The sequence below is a fragment of the Panthera tigris genome, chromosome D2 (assembly GCF_018350195.1).
Source record: "Panthera tigris isolate Pti1 chromosome D2, P.tigris_Pti1_mat1.1, whole genome shotgun sequence".
Lineage (NCBI taxonomy): Eukaryota > Metazoa > Chordata > Mammalia > Carnivora > Felidae > Panthera > Panthera tigris.
Genome location: NC_056670.1, coordinates 77538019 through 77557254, shown reverse-complemented (window position 1 = coordinate 77557254; position 19236 = coordinate 77538019). Strand labels below are relative to the sequence as shown.

The following is a 19236-nucleotide window of genomic DNA, read 5'->3' as shown; positions in this document are numbered from 1 at the left end:
AGGTATCAGAGGCCTCCCAGGACATGTCAACCAGACAATGGGTGACAAACAGAGTCCTTCTCCTGGTGGCACAGGGACCTGGCACTGGCATCGGCCCCTCATGTGCACAATGCACAGCCATAGTGAGCCCGAGCACATAAGAGAAAATGGTGCTAAGACAAACACTGTGAGCAGGCAGTCCTGGGACTTGTACATCCCGTTGTTCCTGAAGCTAGACCCACCCACCACTAATGTCCTCATTATGGACATTAGCATATGTCATATGCTCTCCTAGCATAAGACAGGTAGAGCTGGGTTCCGGTCAATTGCGAACAAAAGCATCCTGACTAGTAGATCCCACAACCGGTAGGTGGCAGGAAATCATAATTCTTGTGGGGAAACAGAACGCCCCACGCTGAATACGCTGGTTAGGGCGGAAGCCGAACCCACATTTAGGAATTTCACCCACGCCACTTGGTTATGGTGTTGATGATAATCTTTCGGCAGGAAATCAAGGATGCTTACCGTAGGAAGGACTTGTATACCACCAATCTGGAGAGACAGAGAGAGAGAGACAGAAACAAAAAGTAGAATTAGAAAGGAGGTGGAGTCAATCAAGGTTGGCTCAAGTGACTATTAGGTGGGACCAATGGTGGTGATATCTGAGGAGTTCTGCCGGATAGAGGAGAAAGGGGTCTCTGCCGAGAGGCTGCCAAGAGCCAAAATCCCACCGTCGAATGTCCAGCACAACGGCAACGAGGTGGTGCCATGTGCAAGGGTAATTGCCGTGCTGTTATGACCCTGTCGTTGGGAAACGCATCACGTAGGCTCCACATGGGGAGTAGGACGTGAAAACGTCTCTATTCTCCCAACACGTGGAGCATTTGGTCCAGGCAATGCAATCCAGCAGAAATGTTCCCGAGACAGCCTTCTCTGTCATCTAAAGTCTTAGTGAGGACGGTGTACCCAGAGGACTCTTATTTCTCTGAGCCAGTAAGGACAGTCCGTGTGTTGTGGGCTGTTCAACTGGAAGTGTCTACATAACCGAGAGGGACCAAGGAAGGCCCAGGAGAGAGAAAAGCTCCGGAGTCCCCCTTAGATGTAAAGTTTGGGGCCAGGGCTGGCTTACAAGAGGAGACAGATGCTCAGGAGTCAAGAGGCAGCAGAACTCACCTGGTGCGGTCGTGGGCTGGGACTGGGCAGCTGTGAAGAGACAAGAGCACGTGAGACACCGCACAGAGCTGCCCCAACCGGACGCAAGGGGGAAGGATCTGAGCGGGTCAGATGCCATCGATGCTGGTCCCCAGCCACGGAGGGTAGGGCCCGTGACATCCACACCCTGGAAGGACGACCCTCTTCAAAGGGCCAGGCACACCAAGAACATGATTTCCCATGTCAAGGTGATTGGCTCCAAGGCACACAAACCAAACGTGTGCCTTGAGCTTTCAGCCGCTCACCATGGCAGCAACACCGAGGAGTCCAGCTCCCGCCAACATGCCACGGCTGATCTTTCAGGCCTAAGCAGGGCTCATGACAAGGTTTGTCTGGCAGTCATTGCAGAAGCAGCTGGCCCCTCGCACCACAGACCCGCCGCACGGACCGGGCATCACCCCTCCAGCGGGGGACATGCAGTCAGGGGCTCAGGACCCCAAACCCGCCGCGGCCGTAGCCACACACATACAGGTTGGTCTGCAATCCTAGCCCTGGGATCCCCGCGAGAGACCCCCATTCAGCAGGCCGATCACTCGCCGCCACCTGCAATGTTGCAGGAGGGCCAGTAACGGCTTCGCGGGGACTGGCAGTTTGGCACGTGTCCTACTTTACCATCTCCACACCTGCCAGCCTGACAAAAACTGACACTGACACTGACACTGGAGGAGAGTTGAGGAGACGTGAGGAAGACAGGGATGGTATATAGGTAGCTTCCAACGATCGGATCAGAACATGACGTCTCTCTTCCCTAGCCAACAGCAAGAGAAACTCCCAACGACAAGAGGCTCACCTGAACAGATGACACTGGCGTCCTCACTATGGCCACAGTTGTGCGAGTTCCAGCCGTTGTGGGGGCAGCGCCACAGGTAGGACTCTTGCCCGGAGCAGCGCACGTTGTCCAGGACAATGGGCCCTGAGCCCTGACCAAAGCGGGCACTTCCCGGGGCCGACACGGCCCAGCCACAGCCCAGTTGCCTGCACACCACGTTGGCGTCATTGATGTCCCAGTCGTCGTCACACACGGTGCCCCAGGAGCCTTGGGACAGGACTTCCACGCGGCCCTGACACCGGTCACCTCCATTCACCAGCCTCAGGGACAAACCTGCCTCGTTCCCTAGAAAGACAAAGAACAAAACCCACTGTCCATGTCCGTCTTCTGGCCAAAGGCTTAAGGCTTGGTCCAGACTCAAAAGCTTGCTCACGGCCAGTCTTCCCCGGGCACCGTTCCCCTTCGAACATGCCAAGAGCTGAATCTTCAGCCCACGCACCCTAAGAGCTGAGACACCTAGACAGACCTGTCCAAAGGATGCCACGATGCGGGAAAGGACGCTATGATGCAATGCATGTGAGTAGGAAGACAACCCCCATCCACGCTGGGCATGCTCACGAGGGCATCTTCCAGCCATCGCTGTCAGGCCGAGACCGCTGCCCTGTGGGGCAGCTTGTTGGCTTCTGTAGGGTCCTGCCTGGGTTCAGGCAGAGCCCCAGGACCTGCTTGCAACGTGGCAAGAAAGGTGTAATACTAGCACATGGGCCTCCTTCTTCCCAAGGCTATATGCTCCACGGCCTGCGAGCCATGAGGGAGGTCTCAGGAGATTGGACAGATCTCCAAGCATTACGTTAACCTCCTGCAGAACGGTCAGCACTGAACATCGATCCCACTGGAGTCAGGGGGCTATCCGCCTACCTTCAGACCTGGGATCTGAGAGTCACCTCTTTCTGCTACCAAACACACACAGGGGTTGCGGCAAAGAGAGCAAAGACACACCCCGAGTCCCCTCCTGTGACTTCCATAACCAAACTTTACGTAGAAGGAGAGTGAGCCAGGGACTTGGATAGGAATATTTATTCCCTGTTGGTCTTATAGGTGGGTAGACCGGGGGCCCGGGTGTCCAGAAATCGTGACAGAGGGAAGAGCGAGAGGTAGACATCTCGGGAAGGAGTCTTCGAAAAGAGTGTGTGGCGGGCCTCTTGACCACTGACACCTGCAATTGTCACCTTGCTGCACAGGCCTGCTGCTCGGCCAGCCCTGTTGGGATGAAGGCTCTGCGGGAGGACCACCTGGTCCGTCCACATCCATCTCGAAACCTGGCATGTCACTGTCTCCCTCACAGGGCCTTTGCATCCTGCCCACCCTGAGGTATGCATGTCTGAGTGGTGCTGGGTCAACCTGAAATGAGTCAGATATCCTAGTGCCTGTAACACACCATCACTTGCTACACTTTCACCCCCAGGGCACTGTTCATCTGCTTTGGACATATGCACGGGACACAGATGAATCTGAGGGCGTTCCAAACGGCGAGCGATGGAGAGAATCCAGCATGCTCTGAGGTCCCTTCAGGAGAAGGGCCGTGGTCATCCGTGTCCATTGTTCCACCCAACGTGTCGGCCCAGATTGCATTACAGCTGAAATCCAAACACAGAGGCCAGTTCCCTGAACCTGCACGCAGCTGTCTCCTGGGACAGCCTGAAACAACTACACGAAACCTCCTGGGCCGATGGCCAGACGGGCCTCTTAGAGCTCCAGGTCTCTTTAAGAGCCACTGTCGTGACTAACTGACAAGCAGAAACACGGGATACCCGTAATTTCGACCAAGAGCGGTGCTTCCCCCGAGCGCTGAGAAGAAGGATGGGAACCATGAAAAGAGACATTCCCAGTGGGGTCACCTGACACTCACCCGGGCGAACCGTACATTGGGGTGAACAGCTGTAATAGAAAAAACCTCAAGGCAGACCCAAAAGCACACAGGTGCTCCAACTGGATCAAAGGTTGAAGAAATCAGCCTAATCTCACAAGCAGATGACTCCACGTGTCCTTGGGCAGACACAGCAAGGGCCCTCCATGAATCTCTCAGTCCTCTGGGAGCCCCACCCTATGCCCCACTGCCATTGCTTGCCTTGCTGGGCCTGAGGACTGGCTTTCCGGCAGTCGGAATGCCACCAGCAGGCCCACGAACACCCTCAGAACCACTGCATCCACGCCACGTGGAAACAGCTAGAATGGGTTGAACAGTTATGCTAGGAAGATCCCAAGCCTCCCATCCCAGGTGCTATGCGCTCAGCCTTGACAAGGTTTCACAGGCTTTCTGCAGGGGGCCAAGCTCAGGCCCCGGGGTCCTCGGTGGCTCATCAGTGTTCCATGTGCCACTCACCAGCCATTCCCTACATCGATCCCCTTCTCCACTACTATCACCGTCGCCCCAGATGCGCAATCTAGACTGCAATCCTGCTCCCTAGGTTGGCTTCATGGAGGACCCCGAAGCATAGGGCCACAAAGGAGTGAAGGTGGCTCGTCTTTCAACCACATTCCCAAAAGGTGCGCCTTGAGAAAAGGGCCCTAGGAAATCAGGTGTGGACTGAGCAGATGATCCAGCTGACAAGCAGGGGGTCATTTTGGCTGCCCACTGAAAGGTGAATGCACCTTGTCACCCACAGTGTCACTGATAATCCCAAGCAATTTCTGTCCACAGAAAGAGGGCAGCCGCCCCTGCGGTCCACCTCTGTGGCACTTCAGGGGACAGCTGCGCCCAGGAGACCGACCTCGAGACACAGATATCCAGGAGAGGTCGGGTGGGGACCCTGGAGAAAGGAGTGTGTCGGTTCTCAGTAATCGCCATGAGAGTTTTGAAGTTCACCTGAGCAGATGACACTGGCGTCCTCCCCATGGCGACAGTTGTGCGAGTTCCAGCCGTTGTGGGGGCAGCGCCACAGGTAGGACTCTTGCCCGGAGCAGCGCACGTCGTCCAGGACAATGGGCCCTGAGCCCTCACCAAAGCGGGCACTTCCCGGGGCCGACACGGCCCGGCCACAGCTCAGCTGCCTGCACACCACGTCGGCGTCATTGGTGTCCCAGCTGTCGTCACACACGGTGCCCCAGGAGCCTCGGTACAGGACCTCCACGCGGCCCCGACACTGGTCACTTCCATTCACCAGCCTCAGGGACAAACCTGTTTCGTTCCCTAGCAGGAGACACGAAAATTATCTTTCTCTTCCTCCCTGGAGGAAAAGCCCCAGGGTCTCAGTGGACAAGAATTACTTCAGGGACCATGACTTCTGCATGCAGGTTAAGGTTGCCCAGCACAGGACTCTCTGAAGCTTGCTCACCATTGTTCACCATTGAGGGGCTATTCAGATACCCCGGAGGGTCATGAGGTTTACGCATGTGCACAGTTTGGTGGCCCACGATGTCAGCATTGGGATTGCTGACTGGTCATGGGAAGCAGGGGCGAAGGGTGAAAGCCAGCCGCCTGCCTCCCTACCTCGATGACCAACCCAAGCACCCACATCAAGCCCAGAGTTCCTACCCAGCCACCATCAAGAAACTGTCCTAGACCTAGTGCTTACAGACTCCACCTTCCCCTGACCGTCCTATGTCGTGCACCCTACTACTGGGCCTGAGGGTTCTTGTGAAGGTTCCTTTATGCTGACCACTGACTCGTGTCGCTCTTAAGCCCCGAGCTTGTACTCAATCTGAAACAGTCCGTGAGCCCTCTGAATATCATACCAGTGGGCAGGACTAACGATCACTGACTCTGAGCTGTGCACACGCACAGCAGCCCGGACCTGTGGGTGGCAGAAAAGAAACACAACATGGCAGCATTAGGTCTGCCGGCAGGAAGGTCATTTGCCACGTTCAGCACGACAGCACAGCTCATGAGTGATCGGGCTCACCTGGACCCAGCCCTTTGCACCCTGTGAGCTGGGCTGGGGCATGACCATTGCTGGTTCTCATTCTTCCAGGCATGCGTTCAATGAGAGCTCTGGTCTCCAAACAAGATGGACACATGCAACAAACCCATGAGAAGACGACCGCTTCCGCAGCCGTTAGGAAAAGGCAAATCCTATCCACAGACAGATGACTACAATGAAAGGGACAGAAGAAGTCGTGTCGTTGAGGATGTAGAGAAAGCACAACTTCCAGACACAGCTAATGGCACCCTACATTGGTGTGGCTACTGTGGCAAACAGTTCAGTGCTTCCACAAGAGAGAAACATAACGTCATCACTTGACCCACACATTCCACCCCAGGTATATACCCAGGAGATCTGTAAACAGCTGTTCAAATATCAAAATTGTACACAGCAGTCACGGAAAGCCTATTCAAATGAGTCAAAAGATTCAATTAATCAACATGGCCTTCAACCGATGAATGGTTTAAAAAAAAAAAAAAAGGCTAGGGATTCATGGGGCCACTGTGTACGTGTGCCATCGTGGTGAACCTTGAGAGAGTCTGCCATTGAAAGAAGCCAGCCACAAAGGGCCACATATGCACCGAATCCATTCATACGAAAATGCCAGAGTAAATAAATCCATATTGATAGAAGGCAGACAGGTGATGACCGGAGAGAAATGGGATTGGGCGTGAATGGTAACGGCATGGAATCTCCATCAGGGGCATGAACAATTCTGGAAGTAGATACTGTGCTGGTGGCACTGCTCTGACTATCCTCAAAACTCCAGACTCTAGACATTAGGCTGGAGAATTGTGGGGTAGCGGTTATGCCCAGAGACCCAAAGAGCAGAAAAGCAAGCACTATTTGGCCATTTGCTACAGTCCTGAGTCACACAGACCATCATCCCCGTCCTACTGTAGGACTGAAAGAAGCAGGAGCAGACACCCCTACGGTCCCTACGGAAGACGAGCTACCAGGCTGTAGGGGCAATCGAGTCCCTCTCAGTTGCCCCACGGACACTGCACTGTCAGCACAGAACCGGACCTGAAACCGGAGGCCAGCTCCAGCGTAGAGCGCGACATGGCCTGACAGCCCTGGGAGAGGCAAGCTTCTGTGCCTGGACTGGGCAAATGTGGGCAGCATTCAGCAGAGAGCACTTGGGACAGAACAAAGCTCTGACAGGGAAGAGCTTCTTTGGGTCAGAAACCGCTTGCCCTGAGTTGTAGGTACAGACACCATCGTTCCTATGAAGTCAAGTGGCCAAGACCCCTGTCCATGAGGGTCAAGGAGGCCCTAGTATCACATCTTGTCCCTGTCTCTGGAGGTATAGACGGTGGCCATGGGGACCCTGACCCGGGAATCAGAGCCCATGCACATGGTTCCAGTGACTCATCTCTTCCCAAGCAGGTATCAGAGGCCTCCCAGGACATGTCAACCAGACAATGGGTGACAAACAGAGTCCTTCTCCTGGTGGCACAGGGACCTGGCACTGGCATCGGCCCCTCATGTGCACAATGCACAGCCATAGTGAGCCCGAGCACATAAGAGAAAATGGTGCTAAGACAAACACTGTGAGCAGGCGGTCCTGGGACTTGTACATCCCGTTGTTCCTGAAGCTAGACCCACCCACCACTAATGTCCTCATTATGGACATTAGCATATGTCATATGCTCTCCTAGCATAAGACCGGTAGAGCTGGGTTCCGGTCAATTGCGAACAAAAGCATCCTGACTAGTAGATCCCACAACCGGTAGGTGGCAGGAAATCATAATTCTTGTGGGGAAACAGAACGCCCCACGCTGAATACGCTGGTTAGGGCGGAAGCCGAACCCACATTTAGGAATTTCACCCACGCCACTTGGTTATGGTGTTGATGATAATCTTTCGGCAGGAAATCAAGGATGCTTACCGTAGGAAGGACTTGTATACCACCAATCTGGAGAGACAGAGAGAGAGAGACAGAAACAAAAAGTAGAATTAGAAAGGAGGTGGAGTCAATCAAGGTTGGCTCAAGTGACTATTAGGTGGGACCAATGGTGGTGATATCTGAGGGGTTCTGCCGGATAGAGGAGAAAGGGGTCTCTGCCGAGAGGCTGCCAAGAGCCAAAATCCCACCGTCGAATGTCCAGCACAACGGCAACGAGGTGGTGCCATGTGCAAGGGTAACTGCCGTGTTGTCATGACCCTGTCGTTGGGAAACGCATCACGTAGGCTCCACATGGGGAGTAGGACGTGGAAACGTCTCTATTCTCCCAACACGTGGAGCATTTGGTCCAGGCAATGCAATCCAGCAGAAATGTTCCCGAGACAGCCTTCTCTGTCATCTAAAGTCTTAGTGAGGACGGTGTACCCAGAGGACTCTTATTTCTCTGAGCCAGTAAGGACAGTCCGTGTGTTGTGGGCTGTTCAACTGGAAGTGTCTACATAACCGAGAGGGACCAAGGAAGGCCCAGGAGAGAGAAAAGCTCCGGAGTCCCCCTTAGATGTAAAGTTTGGGGCCAGGGCTGGCTTACAAGAGGAGATAGACGCTCAGGAGTCAAGAGGCAGCAGAACTCACCTGGTGCGGTCGTGGGCTGGGACTGGGCAGCTGTGAAGAGACAAGAGCACGTGAGACACTGCACAGAGCTGCCCCAACCGGACGCAAGGGGGAAGGATCTGAGCGGGTCAGATGCCATCGATGCTGGTCCCCAGCCACGGAGGGTAGGGCCCGTGACATCCACACCCTGGAAGGACGACCCTCTTCAAAGGGCCAGGCACACCAAGAACATGATTTCCCATGTCAAGGTGATTGGCTCCAAGGCACACAAACCAAACGTGTGCCTTGAGCTTTCAGCCGCTCACCATGGCAGCAACACCGAGGAGTCCAGCTCCCGCCAACATGCCACGGCTGATCTTTCAGGCCTAAGCAGGGCTCATGACAAGGTCTGTCTGGCAGTCATTGCAGAAGCAGCTGGCCCCTCGCACCACAGACCCGCCGCACGGACCGGGCATCACCCCTCCAGCGGGGGACACGCAGTCAGGGGCTCAGGACCCCAAACCCGCCGCGGCCGTAGCCACACACATACAGGTTGGTCTGCAATCCTAGCCCTGGGATCCCCGCGAGAGACCCCCATTCAGCAGGCTGATCACTCGCCGCCACCTGCAATGTTGCAGGAGGGCCAGTAACGGCTTCGCGGGGACTGGCAGTTTGGCACGTGTCCTACTTTACCATCTCCACACCTGCCAGCCTGACAAAAACTGACACTGACACTGACACTGGAGGAGAGTTGAGGAGACGTGAGGAAGACAGGGATGGTATATAGGTAGCTTCCAACGATCGGATCAGAACATGACGTCTCTCTTCCCTAGCCAACAGCAAGAGAAACTCCCAACGACAAGAGGCTCACCTGAACAGATGACACTGGCGTCCTCACTATGGCCACAGTTGTGCGAGTTCCAGCCGTTGTGGGGGCAGCGCCACAGGTAGGACTCTTGCCCGGAGCAGCGCACGTTGTCCAGGACAATGGGCCCTGAGCCCTGACCAAAGCGGGCACTTCCCGGGGCCGACACGGCCCAGCCACAGCCCAGTTGCCTGCACACCACGTTGGCGTCATTGATGTCCCAGTCGTCGTCACACACGGTGCCCCAGGAGCCTTGGGACAGGACTTCCACGCGGCCCTGACACCGGTCACCTCCATTCACCAGCCTCAGGGACAAACCTGCCTCGTTCCCTAGAAAGACAAAGAACAAAACCCACTGTCCATGTCCGTCTTCTGGCCAAAGGCTTAAGGCTTGGTCCAGACTCAAAAGCTTGCTCACGGCCAGTCTTCCCCGGGCACCGTTCCCCTTCGAACATGCCAAGAGCTGAATCTTCAGCCCACGCACCCTAAGAGCTGAGACACCTAGACAGACCTGTCCAAAGGATGCCACGATGCGGGAAAGGACGCTATGATGCAATGCATGTGAGTAGGAAGACAACCCCCATCCACGCTGGGCATGCTCACGAGGGCATCTTCCAGCCATCGCTGTCAGGCCGAGACCGCTGCCCTGTGGGGCAGCTTGTTGGCTTCTGTAGGGTCCTGCCTGGGTTCAGGCAGAGCCCCAGGACCTGCTTGCAACGTGGCAAGAAAGGTGTAATACTAGCACATGGGCCTCCTTCTTCCCAAGGCTATATGCTCCACGGCCTGCGAGCCATGAGGGAGGTCTCAGGAGATTGGACAGATCTCCAAGCATTACGTTAACCTCCTGCAGAACGGTCAGCACTGAACATCGATCCCACTGGAGTCAGGGGGCTATCCGCCTACCTTCAGACCTGGGATCTGAGAGTCACCTCTTTCTGCTACCAAACACACACAGGGGTTGCGGCAAAGAGAGCAAAGACACACCCCGAGTCCCCTCCTGTGACTTCCATAACCAAACTTTACGTAGAAGGAGAGTGAGCCAGGGACTTGGATAGGAATATTTATTCCCTGTTGGTCTTATAGGTGGGTAGACCGGGGGCCCGGGTGTCCAGAAATCGTGACAGAGGGAAGAGCGAGAGGTAGACATCTCGGGAAGGAGTCTTCGAAAAGAGTGTGTGGCGGGCCTCTTGACCACTGACACCTGCAATTGTCACCTTGCTGCACAGGCCTGCTGCTCGGCCAGCCCTGTTGGGATGAAGGCTCTGCGGGAGGACCACCTGGTCCGTCCACATCCATCTCGAAACCTGGCATGTCACTGTCTCCCTCACAGGGCCTTTGCATCCTGCCCACCCTGAGGTATGCATGTCTGAGTGGTGCTGGGTCAACCTGAAATGAGTCAGATATCCTAGTGCCTGTAACACACCATCACTTGCTACACTTTCACCCCCAGGGCACTGTTCATCTGCTTTGGACATATGCACGGGACACAGATGAATCTGAGGGCGTTCCAAACGGCGAGCGATGGAGAGAATCCAGCATGCTCTGAGGTCCCTTCAGGAGAAGGGCCGTGGTCATCCGTGTCCATTGTTCCACCCAACGTGTCGGCCCAGATTGCATTACAGCTGAAATCCAAACACAGAGGCCAGTTCCCTGAACCTGCACGCAGCTGTCTCCTGGGACAGCCTGAAACAACTACACGAAACCTCCTGGGCCGATGGCCAGACGGGCCTCTTAGAGCTCCAGGTCTCTTTAAGAGCCACTGTCGTGACTAACTGACAAGCAGAAACACGGGATACCCGTAATTTCGACCAAGAGCGGTGCTTCCCCCGAGCGCTGAGAAGAAGGATGGGAACCATGAAAAGAGACATTCCCAGTGGGGTCACCTGACACTCACCCGGGCGAACCGTACATTGGGGTGAACAGCTGTAATAGAAAAAACCTCAAGGCAGACCCAAAAGCACACAGGTGCTCCAACTGGATCAAAGGTTGAAGAAATCAGCCTAATCTCACAAGCAGATGACTCCACGTGTCCTTGGGCAGACACAGCAAGGGCCCTCCATGAATCTCTCAGTCCTCTGGGAGCCCCACCCTATGCCCCACTGCCATTGCTTGCCTTGCTGGGCCTGAGGACTGGCTTTCCGGCAGTCGGAATGCCACCAGCAGGCCCACGAACACCCTCAGAACCACTGCATCCACGCCACGTGGAAACAGCTAGAATGGGTTGAACAGTTATGCTAGGAAGATCCCAAGCCTCCCATCCCAGGTGCTATGCGCTCAGCCTTGACAAGGTTTCACAGGCTTTCTGCAGGGGGCCAAGCTCAGGCCCCGGGGTCCTCGGTGGCTCATCAGTGTTCCATGTGCCACTCACCAGCCATTCCCTACATCGATCCCCTTCTCCACTACTATCACCGTCGCCCCAGATGCGCAATCTAGACTGCAATCCTGCTCCCTAGGTTGGCTTCATGGAGGACCCCGAAGCATAGGGCCACAAAGGAGTGAAGGTGGCTCGTCTTTCAACCACATTCCCAAAAGGTGCGCCTTGAGAAAAGGGCCCTAGGAAATCAGGTGTGGACTGAGCAGATGATCCAGCTGACAAGCAGGGGGTCATTTTGGCTGCCCACTGAAAGGTGAATGCACCTTGTCACCCACAGTGTCACTGATAATCCCAAGCAATTTCTGTCCACAGAAAGAGGGCAGCCGCCCCTGCGGTCCACCTCTGTGGCACTTCAGGGGACAGCTGCGCCCAGGAGACCGACCTCGAGACACAGATATCCAGGAGAGGTCGGGTGGGGACCCTGGAGAAAGGAGTGTGTCGGTTCTCAGTAATCGCCATGAGAGTTTTGAAGTTCACCTGAGCAGATGACACTGGCGTCCTCCCCATGGCGACAGTTGTGCGAGTTCCAGCCGTTGTGGGGGCAGCGCCACAGGTAGGACTCTTGCCCGGAGCAGCGCACGTCGTCCAGGACAATGGGCCCTGAGCCCTCACCAAAGCGGGCACTTCCCGGGGCCGACACGGCCCGGCCACAGCTCAGCTGCCTGCACACCACGTCGGCGTCATTGGTGTCCCAGCTGTCGTCACACACGGTGCCCCAGGAGCCTCGGTACAGGACCTCCACGCGGCCCCGACACTGGTCACTTCCATTCACCAGCCTCAGGGACAAACCTGTTTCGTTCCCTAGCAGGAGACACGAAAATTATCTTTCTCTTCCTCCCTGGAGGAAAAGCCCCAGGGTCTCAGTGGACAAGAATTACTTCAGGGACCATGACTTCTGCATGCAGGTTAAGGTTGCCCAGCACAGGACTCTCTGAAGCTTGCTCACCATTGTTCACCATTGAGGGGCTATTCAGATACCCCGGAGGGTCATGAGGTTTACGCATGTGCACAGTTTGGTGGCCCACGATGTCAGCATTGGGATTGCTGACTGGTCATGGGAAGCAGGGGCGAAGGGTGAAAGCCAGCCGCCTGCCTCCCTACCTCGATGACCAACCCAAGCACCCACATCAAGCCCAGAGTTCCTACCCAGCCACCATCAAGAAACTGTCCTAGACCTAGTGCTTACAGACTCCACCTTCCCCTGACCGTCCTATGTCGTGCACCCTACTACTGGGCCTGAGGGTTCTTGTGAAGGTTCCTTTATGCTGACCACTGACTCGTGTCGCTCTTAAGCCCCGAGCTTGTACTCAATCTGAAACAGTCCGTGAGCCCTCTGAATATCATACCAGTGGGCAGGACTAACGATCACTGACTCTGAGCTGTGCACACGCACAGCAGCCCGGACCTGTGGGTGGCAGAAAAGAAACACAACATGGCAGCATTAGGTCTGCCGGCAGGAAGGTCATTTGCCACGTTCAGCACGACAGCACAGCTCATGAGTGATCGGGCTCACCTGGACCCAGCCCTTTGCACCCTGTGAGCTGGGCTGGGGCATGACCATTGCTGGTTCTCATTCTTCCAGGCATGCGTTCAATGAGAGCTCTGGTCTCCAAACAAGATGGACACATGCAACAAACCCATGAGAAGACGACCGCTTCCGCAGCCGTTAGGAAAAGGCAAATCCTATCCACAGACAGATGACTACAATGAAAGGGACAGAAGAAGTCGTGTCGTTGAGGATGTAGAGAAAGCACAACTTCCAGACACAGCTAATGGCACCCTACATTGGTGTGGCTACTGTGGCAAACAGTTCAGTGCTTCCACAAGAGAGAAACATAACGTCATCACTTGACCCACACATTCCACCCCAGGTATATACCCAGGAGATCTGTAAACAGCTGTTCAAATATCAAAATTGTACACAGCAGTCACGGAAAGCCTATTCAAATGAGTCAAAAGATTCAATTAATCAACATGGCCTTCAACCGATGAATGGTTTAAAAAAAAAAAAAAAGGCTAGGGATTCATGGGGCCACTGTGTACGTGTGCCATCGTGGTGAACCTTGAGAGAGTCTGCCATTGAAAGAAGCCAGCCACAAAGGGCCACATATGCACCGAATCCATTCATACGAAAATGCCAGAGTAAATAAATCCATATTGATAGAAGGCAGACAGGTGATGACCGGAGAGAAATGGGATTGGGCGTGAATGGTAACGGCATGGAATCTCCATCAGGGGCATGAACAATTCTGGAAGTAGATACTGTGCTGGTGGCACTGCTCTGACTATCCTCAAAACTCCAGACTCTAGACATTAGGCTGGAGAATTGTGGGGTAGCGGTTATGCCCAGAGACCCAAAGAGCAGAAAAGCAAGCACTATTTGGCCATTTGCTACAGTCCTGAGTCACACAGACCATCATCCCCGTCCTACTGTAGGACTGAAAGAAGCAGGAGCAGACACCCCTACGGTCCCTACGGAAGACGAGCTACCAGGCTGTAGGGGCAATCGAGTCCCTCTCAGTTGCCCCACGGACACTGCACTGTCAGCACAGAACCGGACCTGAAACCGGAGGCCAGCTCCAGCGTAGAGCGCGACATGGCCTGACAGCCCTGGGAGAGGCAAGCTTCTGTGCCTGGACTGGGCAAATGTGGGCAGCATTCAGCAGAGAGCACTTGGGACAGAACAAAGCTCTGACAGGGAAGAGCTTCTTTGGGTCGGAAACCGCTTGCCCTGAGTTGTAGGTACAGACACCATCGCTCCTATGAAGTCAAGTGGCCAAGACCCCTGTCCATGAGGGTCAAGGAGGCCCTAGTATCACATCTTGTCCCTGTCTCTGGAGGTATAGACGGTGGCCATGGGGACCCTGACCCGGGAATCAGAGCCCATGCACATGGTTCCGGTGACTCATCTCTTCCCAAGCAGGTATCAGAGGCCTCCCAGGACATGTCAACCAGACAATGGGTGACAAACAGAGTCCTTCTCCTGGTGGCACAGGGACCTGGCACTGGCATCGGCCCCTCATGTGCACAATGCACAGCCATAGTGAGCCCGAGCACATAAGAGAAAATGGTGCTAAGACAAACACTGTGAGCAGGCGGTCCTAGGACTTGTACATCCCGTTGTTCCTGAAGCTAGACCCACCCACCACTAATGTCCTCATTATGGACATTAGCATATGTCATATGCTCTCCTAGCATGAGACAGGTGGAGCTGGCTTCCTGTCACTTGTGAACATAAGCATCCTGACTAGTAGATCCCACAACCGGTAGGGGGCAGGAAATCGTAATTCTTGTGGGGAAACAGAACGCCCCACACTGAATACGCTGGTTAGGGCGGAAGCTGATCCCACATGGAGGAATTTAACCCACGCCAGTTGGTTATGGTGTTGATGATAATCTTTCGGCAGGAAATCAAGGATGCTTACCGTAGGAAGGACTTGTATACCACCAATCTGGAGAGACAGAGAGAGAGAGACAGAAACAAAAAGTAGAATTAGAAAGGAGGTGGAGTCAATCAAGGTTGGCTCAAGTGACTATTACGTGGGACCAATGGTGGTGATATCTGAGGAGTTCTGCCGGATAGAGGAGAAAGGGGTCTCTGCCGAGAGGCTGCCAAGAGCCAAAATCCCACCGTCGAATGTCCAGCACAACGGCAACGAGGTGGTGCCATGTGCAAGGGTAATTGCCGTGCTGTCATGACCCTGTCGTTGGGAAACGCATCACGTAGGCTCCACATGGGGAGTAGGACGTGAAAACGTCTCTATTCTCCCAACACGTGGAGCATTTGGTCCAGGCAATGCAATCCAGCAGAAATGTTCCCGAGACAGCCTTCTCTGTCATCTAAAGTCTTAGTGACGGGGGCGCCTGGGTGGCGCAGTCGGTTAAGCGTCCGACTTCAGCCAGGTCACGATCTCGCGGTCCGTGAGTTCGAGCCCCGCGTCAGGCTCTGGGCTGATGGCTCGGAGCCTGGAGCCTGTTTCCGATTCTGTGTCTCCCTCTCTCTCTGCCCCTCCCCCGTTCATGCTCTGTCTCTCTCTGTCCCAAAAATAAATAAAAAACGTTGAAAAAAAATTAAAAAAAAAAAATAAAGTCTTAGTGACGATGGTGTACCCAGAGGACTCTTATTTCACTGAGCCAGTAAGGACAGTCCGTGTGTTGTGGGCTCAACTGGAAGTGTCCACACATTGACAATGGTCAGGGAAGGCCCAGGTGGCAGAAACAGTCCACTGTTCCCCCACTGAAACTACTGACTGAGATAGTCAGGAGACAAGAAGCAGCAGAACTCACCTGGTGTGATCGTCGGCTGAGACTGGGCAGCTGTGAAAACAAAAGTACATGAGACACAGTGCACAGAACTGATATGACTGGACACAAAGGTCGAGGACCTGAGGAGGTCACAACCTTTGAAGCTTGTCCCCTGCCATGAAGAGCAGGGCACAATCCACCCACACCCTGGAAGGATGCTCCTTGTAAAAAGACCAGGAAGACCACAAATATTCTATCCAATAGTAAGGTGATTAGCTTCATATCTACATGTCATTACCATATTGAAGCAAAAAAGATCATCTCCGTAGAGCTTTTGGCAGCCTGCTGCAGAGGCAAGTTCAAGGAGTCCAGCTTCTACCAAAAGGCAATGGCTGATCTTTCAGGCCTAAGCAGGGGTCATGACAAGGTTTGCCTGGCAGGAATTGCAAAAGCAGCTGTCCTTCGCAGCACAATCCAGTGCACGGACCAGGCATCCCATTTCTCGGGTGGGAGATGCAGTCAGGGACTCAGGACCCCAAGCCCAGGGCCACCATAGGCACACACATACAAACTCTGTAATCCTAGCCGGGATCCCCATGAGAGTCCTCCATTTTGCAGGAGGATCTTTCGCCGCCTGATGCAGCATTGCAGGAGGCCCGTAATTGTTTCATGGAGACTTGTGGTTTGGTTCTTGTCCTAAATTACCATCTCCACACCTGGCAGCCTGAAAAAGCTAATCCTGATTCTAGTGGAGAGTTCAGGAGACTTGAGGAAGACAAGGATGGTATAAGTAGCTTCCAAAGAGCTGATCAGAATGTGAGGTCTCTCTTCCCTACCCCTACCCCCAAAAGACAAACACCGAATGATGAGAGGCTCACCTGAGCAGATGACACTGGCGTCCTCACTATGGCCACAGTTGTGCGAGTTCCAGCCGTTGTGGGGGCAGCGCCACAGGTCGGACTCATGCCCGGAGCAGCGCACGTTGTCCAGGACAATGGACCCTGAGCCCTGACCAAAGCGGGCACTTCCCGGGGCCGACACGGCCCAGCCACAGCCCAGTTGCCTGCACACCACGTTGGCGTCATTGGTGTCCCAATCGTCATCACACACGGTGCCCCAGGAGCCTTGGTACAGGACCTCCACGCGGCCCTGACACCGGTCACCTCCATTCACCAGCCTCAGGGCCAAACCTGCCTCACTCCCTAGCAAGACAAAGAACAAAACCCGCTGTCCATGTCTATCTTCTGGTCGTAGGTTTAAGGCATATTCCAGACTCAGGGGCTTGCTCATGGCCAAAGTGCCCTGGGCATCATTCACCTTTGAACATGCCTAGAGTTTAATCTTCCTCACAGGGAAAGAGTGGAAACATCCTACACATCCTAGGCCTTAGGATATTCTGATGCAGGGAAGCACCTTATGATTCAATCGAGGTGAGTAGGAAGATAACCCCAAACCCCACTGGGCCTGCTCAGGATCGAGCCCCATAACTACTGGTTGCAAGCCAAGACCACTGCTCTGTTGGGCAGCTTTTTGGCTTCTGAGGAGCCCTGACGTTTTCTGGAAAAAGCCCCAGGACTTGATGGCAACTTGGCAAGAAAGGAGCAGTACCGTCGTGTTGCCCCCCTCTTCCTGAGGCCCCACTCCATAGCGTGGGAGCCATGAGCAAGGTCACAGCAGGACTTTTGAGGGCTCTAAGTATTACATTAACTCCCTGCTGGAGACTCTTCACTGAACTTCATCCCATGATTCCCCTGATTCAGGTGGCCAGCCCCCTAAGATCAGACCTAGGGTGTGAGAGACACCTCTTTCTACCACCAAACACACACACACAGGGACAAAAAATAACGAAGGGCACACCCTGCAACTCCTCCTGTCACTTCCAAACCCAAACTTTATCTAGAAGAAGAATGAGTCAAGGGGGTCATTTACCTATATTTGGTGTTACAGGTGTGGAGGTGGGGAGCCAGGTGCCTGGAAGTGATGACAAAGGGAAAGGCCAGAGTTAGACCTCATGGAAAGCGGTCTTTTGAAAGAGTTTTTGGCAGGCAGCTGACAATGCACATTGCAGCCTGCCACCTTGCTTCTATTTGTGATACACAAGCCTCCTGCTCAGCCAGCTCTCTTGGGATCAAGGCCATGCAAGAGCACAGCCTGGTCCATCCACATCAGTCTCTAAGCCTAGCATGTTCTTTTCTCCCTTACAAAGCCTTTGCCACCTCCCTGCTCTGAGGCATGTAGTCTGAGCAGTCTCCCACACTCTGAAGCTTGGGCAAAAAGCGTCAGGAGCATAGTGGGTTGACTTGAAACCAGTCAGGTATCTTGGTACCCGAAACTTGCCATCAGTTATTACACTCCTATCCCCTGGGCACTGTCCCTGCCACTTTGGATATACATGTGACCCTGATGAATCTGAGGTTGCTGAAAGCAGTGAGTGATGAAGAGAATCCAGCCTGCTGTCCCTTCAGAGGAGGTTAATCGTCATCCGTGTCCACTCTCCCACTCATCCTATCAGCCAAGATTGCCTTACAGCTGAAATTCATGTAACGCAGGGCCAGTTCCCTGAACCTTCAGGCAGCTGTCTCCTGGGACAGCCTGAAAGGACTGGATGAAACATCATGGATTGATAGACAGATGGGACTTTAGAATCCCAGGTCTGGTTAAGAACCACCTGTTGGGGACTCTATGATGGGGGTGGGGGACAAAGCGTGTACATAGGTTCTCTGAAGAACAGTGGTTCTCCCAGAATGGGTAGAAGAGGCATGGGGCGGGGGGGGGGGGGGATGAAGAAAAGGAACATTCCAAGTACGGTCATAAGGACTCACCTGGCTGGCTTGTGGACTGGGTGTGAGTAGCTGTGAGAAAGAAACTTGAGGTTAGACACAAAGCGACCGGTGCCCCAACTGGATCAAGCTGGAAGATTATGAGACTATGCATACAGAGCTGATGACTTCACGTGCCCTCAGTTAGACAGAGCCAGGGCCCTCCATGAATCTCTCCATCCTCTGGGGGCCCCACCCTATGTCCCATTGCCATTGTCTGCCTTGCTAGGTCTGAGGGCTGACTTTCCAGCAAGCAGAATGCCACCACCCTGCCTGCAACAGGCTGCCAAATCATTGTGTTCATTCAGCATGGGAACAGCAAGAATGAGTCTGGGCAGTTATTCTAGGAAGACTCCAATTCCACCAGCCCAGGTGCAATGCTCTCAATCTTTACAAGGTCTCTTGGGCTTTCTGCAGGGGTGAAGCTCAGGTCCCTTAGTCATATGTGGTTCTTCAGCATTCTGTGTACTACTGAGCGGCCATTCCCTGCACCTTCCCCACTTCCAACTGCTATTCACTGCCTGCGCAAATGCACAGTTTGGACCGCAATCCT

General features: G+C 54.2%; 1 protein-coding gene across 2 annotated transcripts in view; it reads right to left on the bottom strand.

The window, feature by feature from the left end:
• Nucleotides 1-18840, bottom strand: part of DMBT1 (deleted in malignant brain tumors 1) — a 34245-nt gene extending 15405 nt beyond the window's left edge. Inside the window, exons 1-13 of one of the 2 annotated variants that reach the window (XM_042961225.1) lie at nt 18687-18840; nt 17794-17835; nt 16743-17066; nt 15907-15936; nt 15045-15071; nt 12097-12420; nt 9252-9575; nt 8423-8452; nt 7775-7801; nt 4827-5150; nt 1982-2305; nt 1153-1182; nt 505-531 (exon numbers count right to left, since the gene is read on the bottom strand). In XM_042961225.1, the coding sequence (XP_042817159.1) occupies nt 505-531; nt 1153-1182; nt 1982-2305; nt 4827-5150; nt 7775-7801; nt 8423-8452; nt 9252-9575; nt 12097-12420; nt 15045-15071; nt 15907-15936; nt 16743-17066; nt 17794-17835; nt 18687-18798 (1945 nt within the window). In that variant the 5' untranslated portion in view covers nt 18799-18840. The remainder of the gene's footprint in view (nt 1-504; nt 532-1152; nt 1183-1981; nt 2306-4826; nt 5151-7774; nt 7802-8422; nt 8453-9251; nt 9576-12096; nt 12421-15044; nt 15072-15906; nt 15937-16742; nt 17067-17793; nt 17836-18686) is intronic. The other variant, XM_042961226.1, reaches the window with a different exon arrangement.
• Nucleotides 18841-19236: the final 396 nt, after the last annotated feature.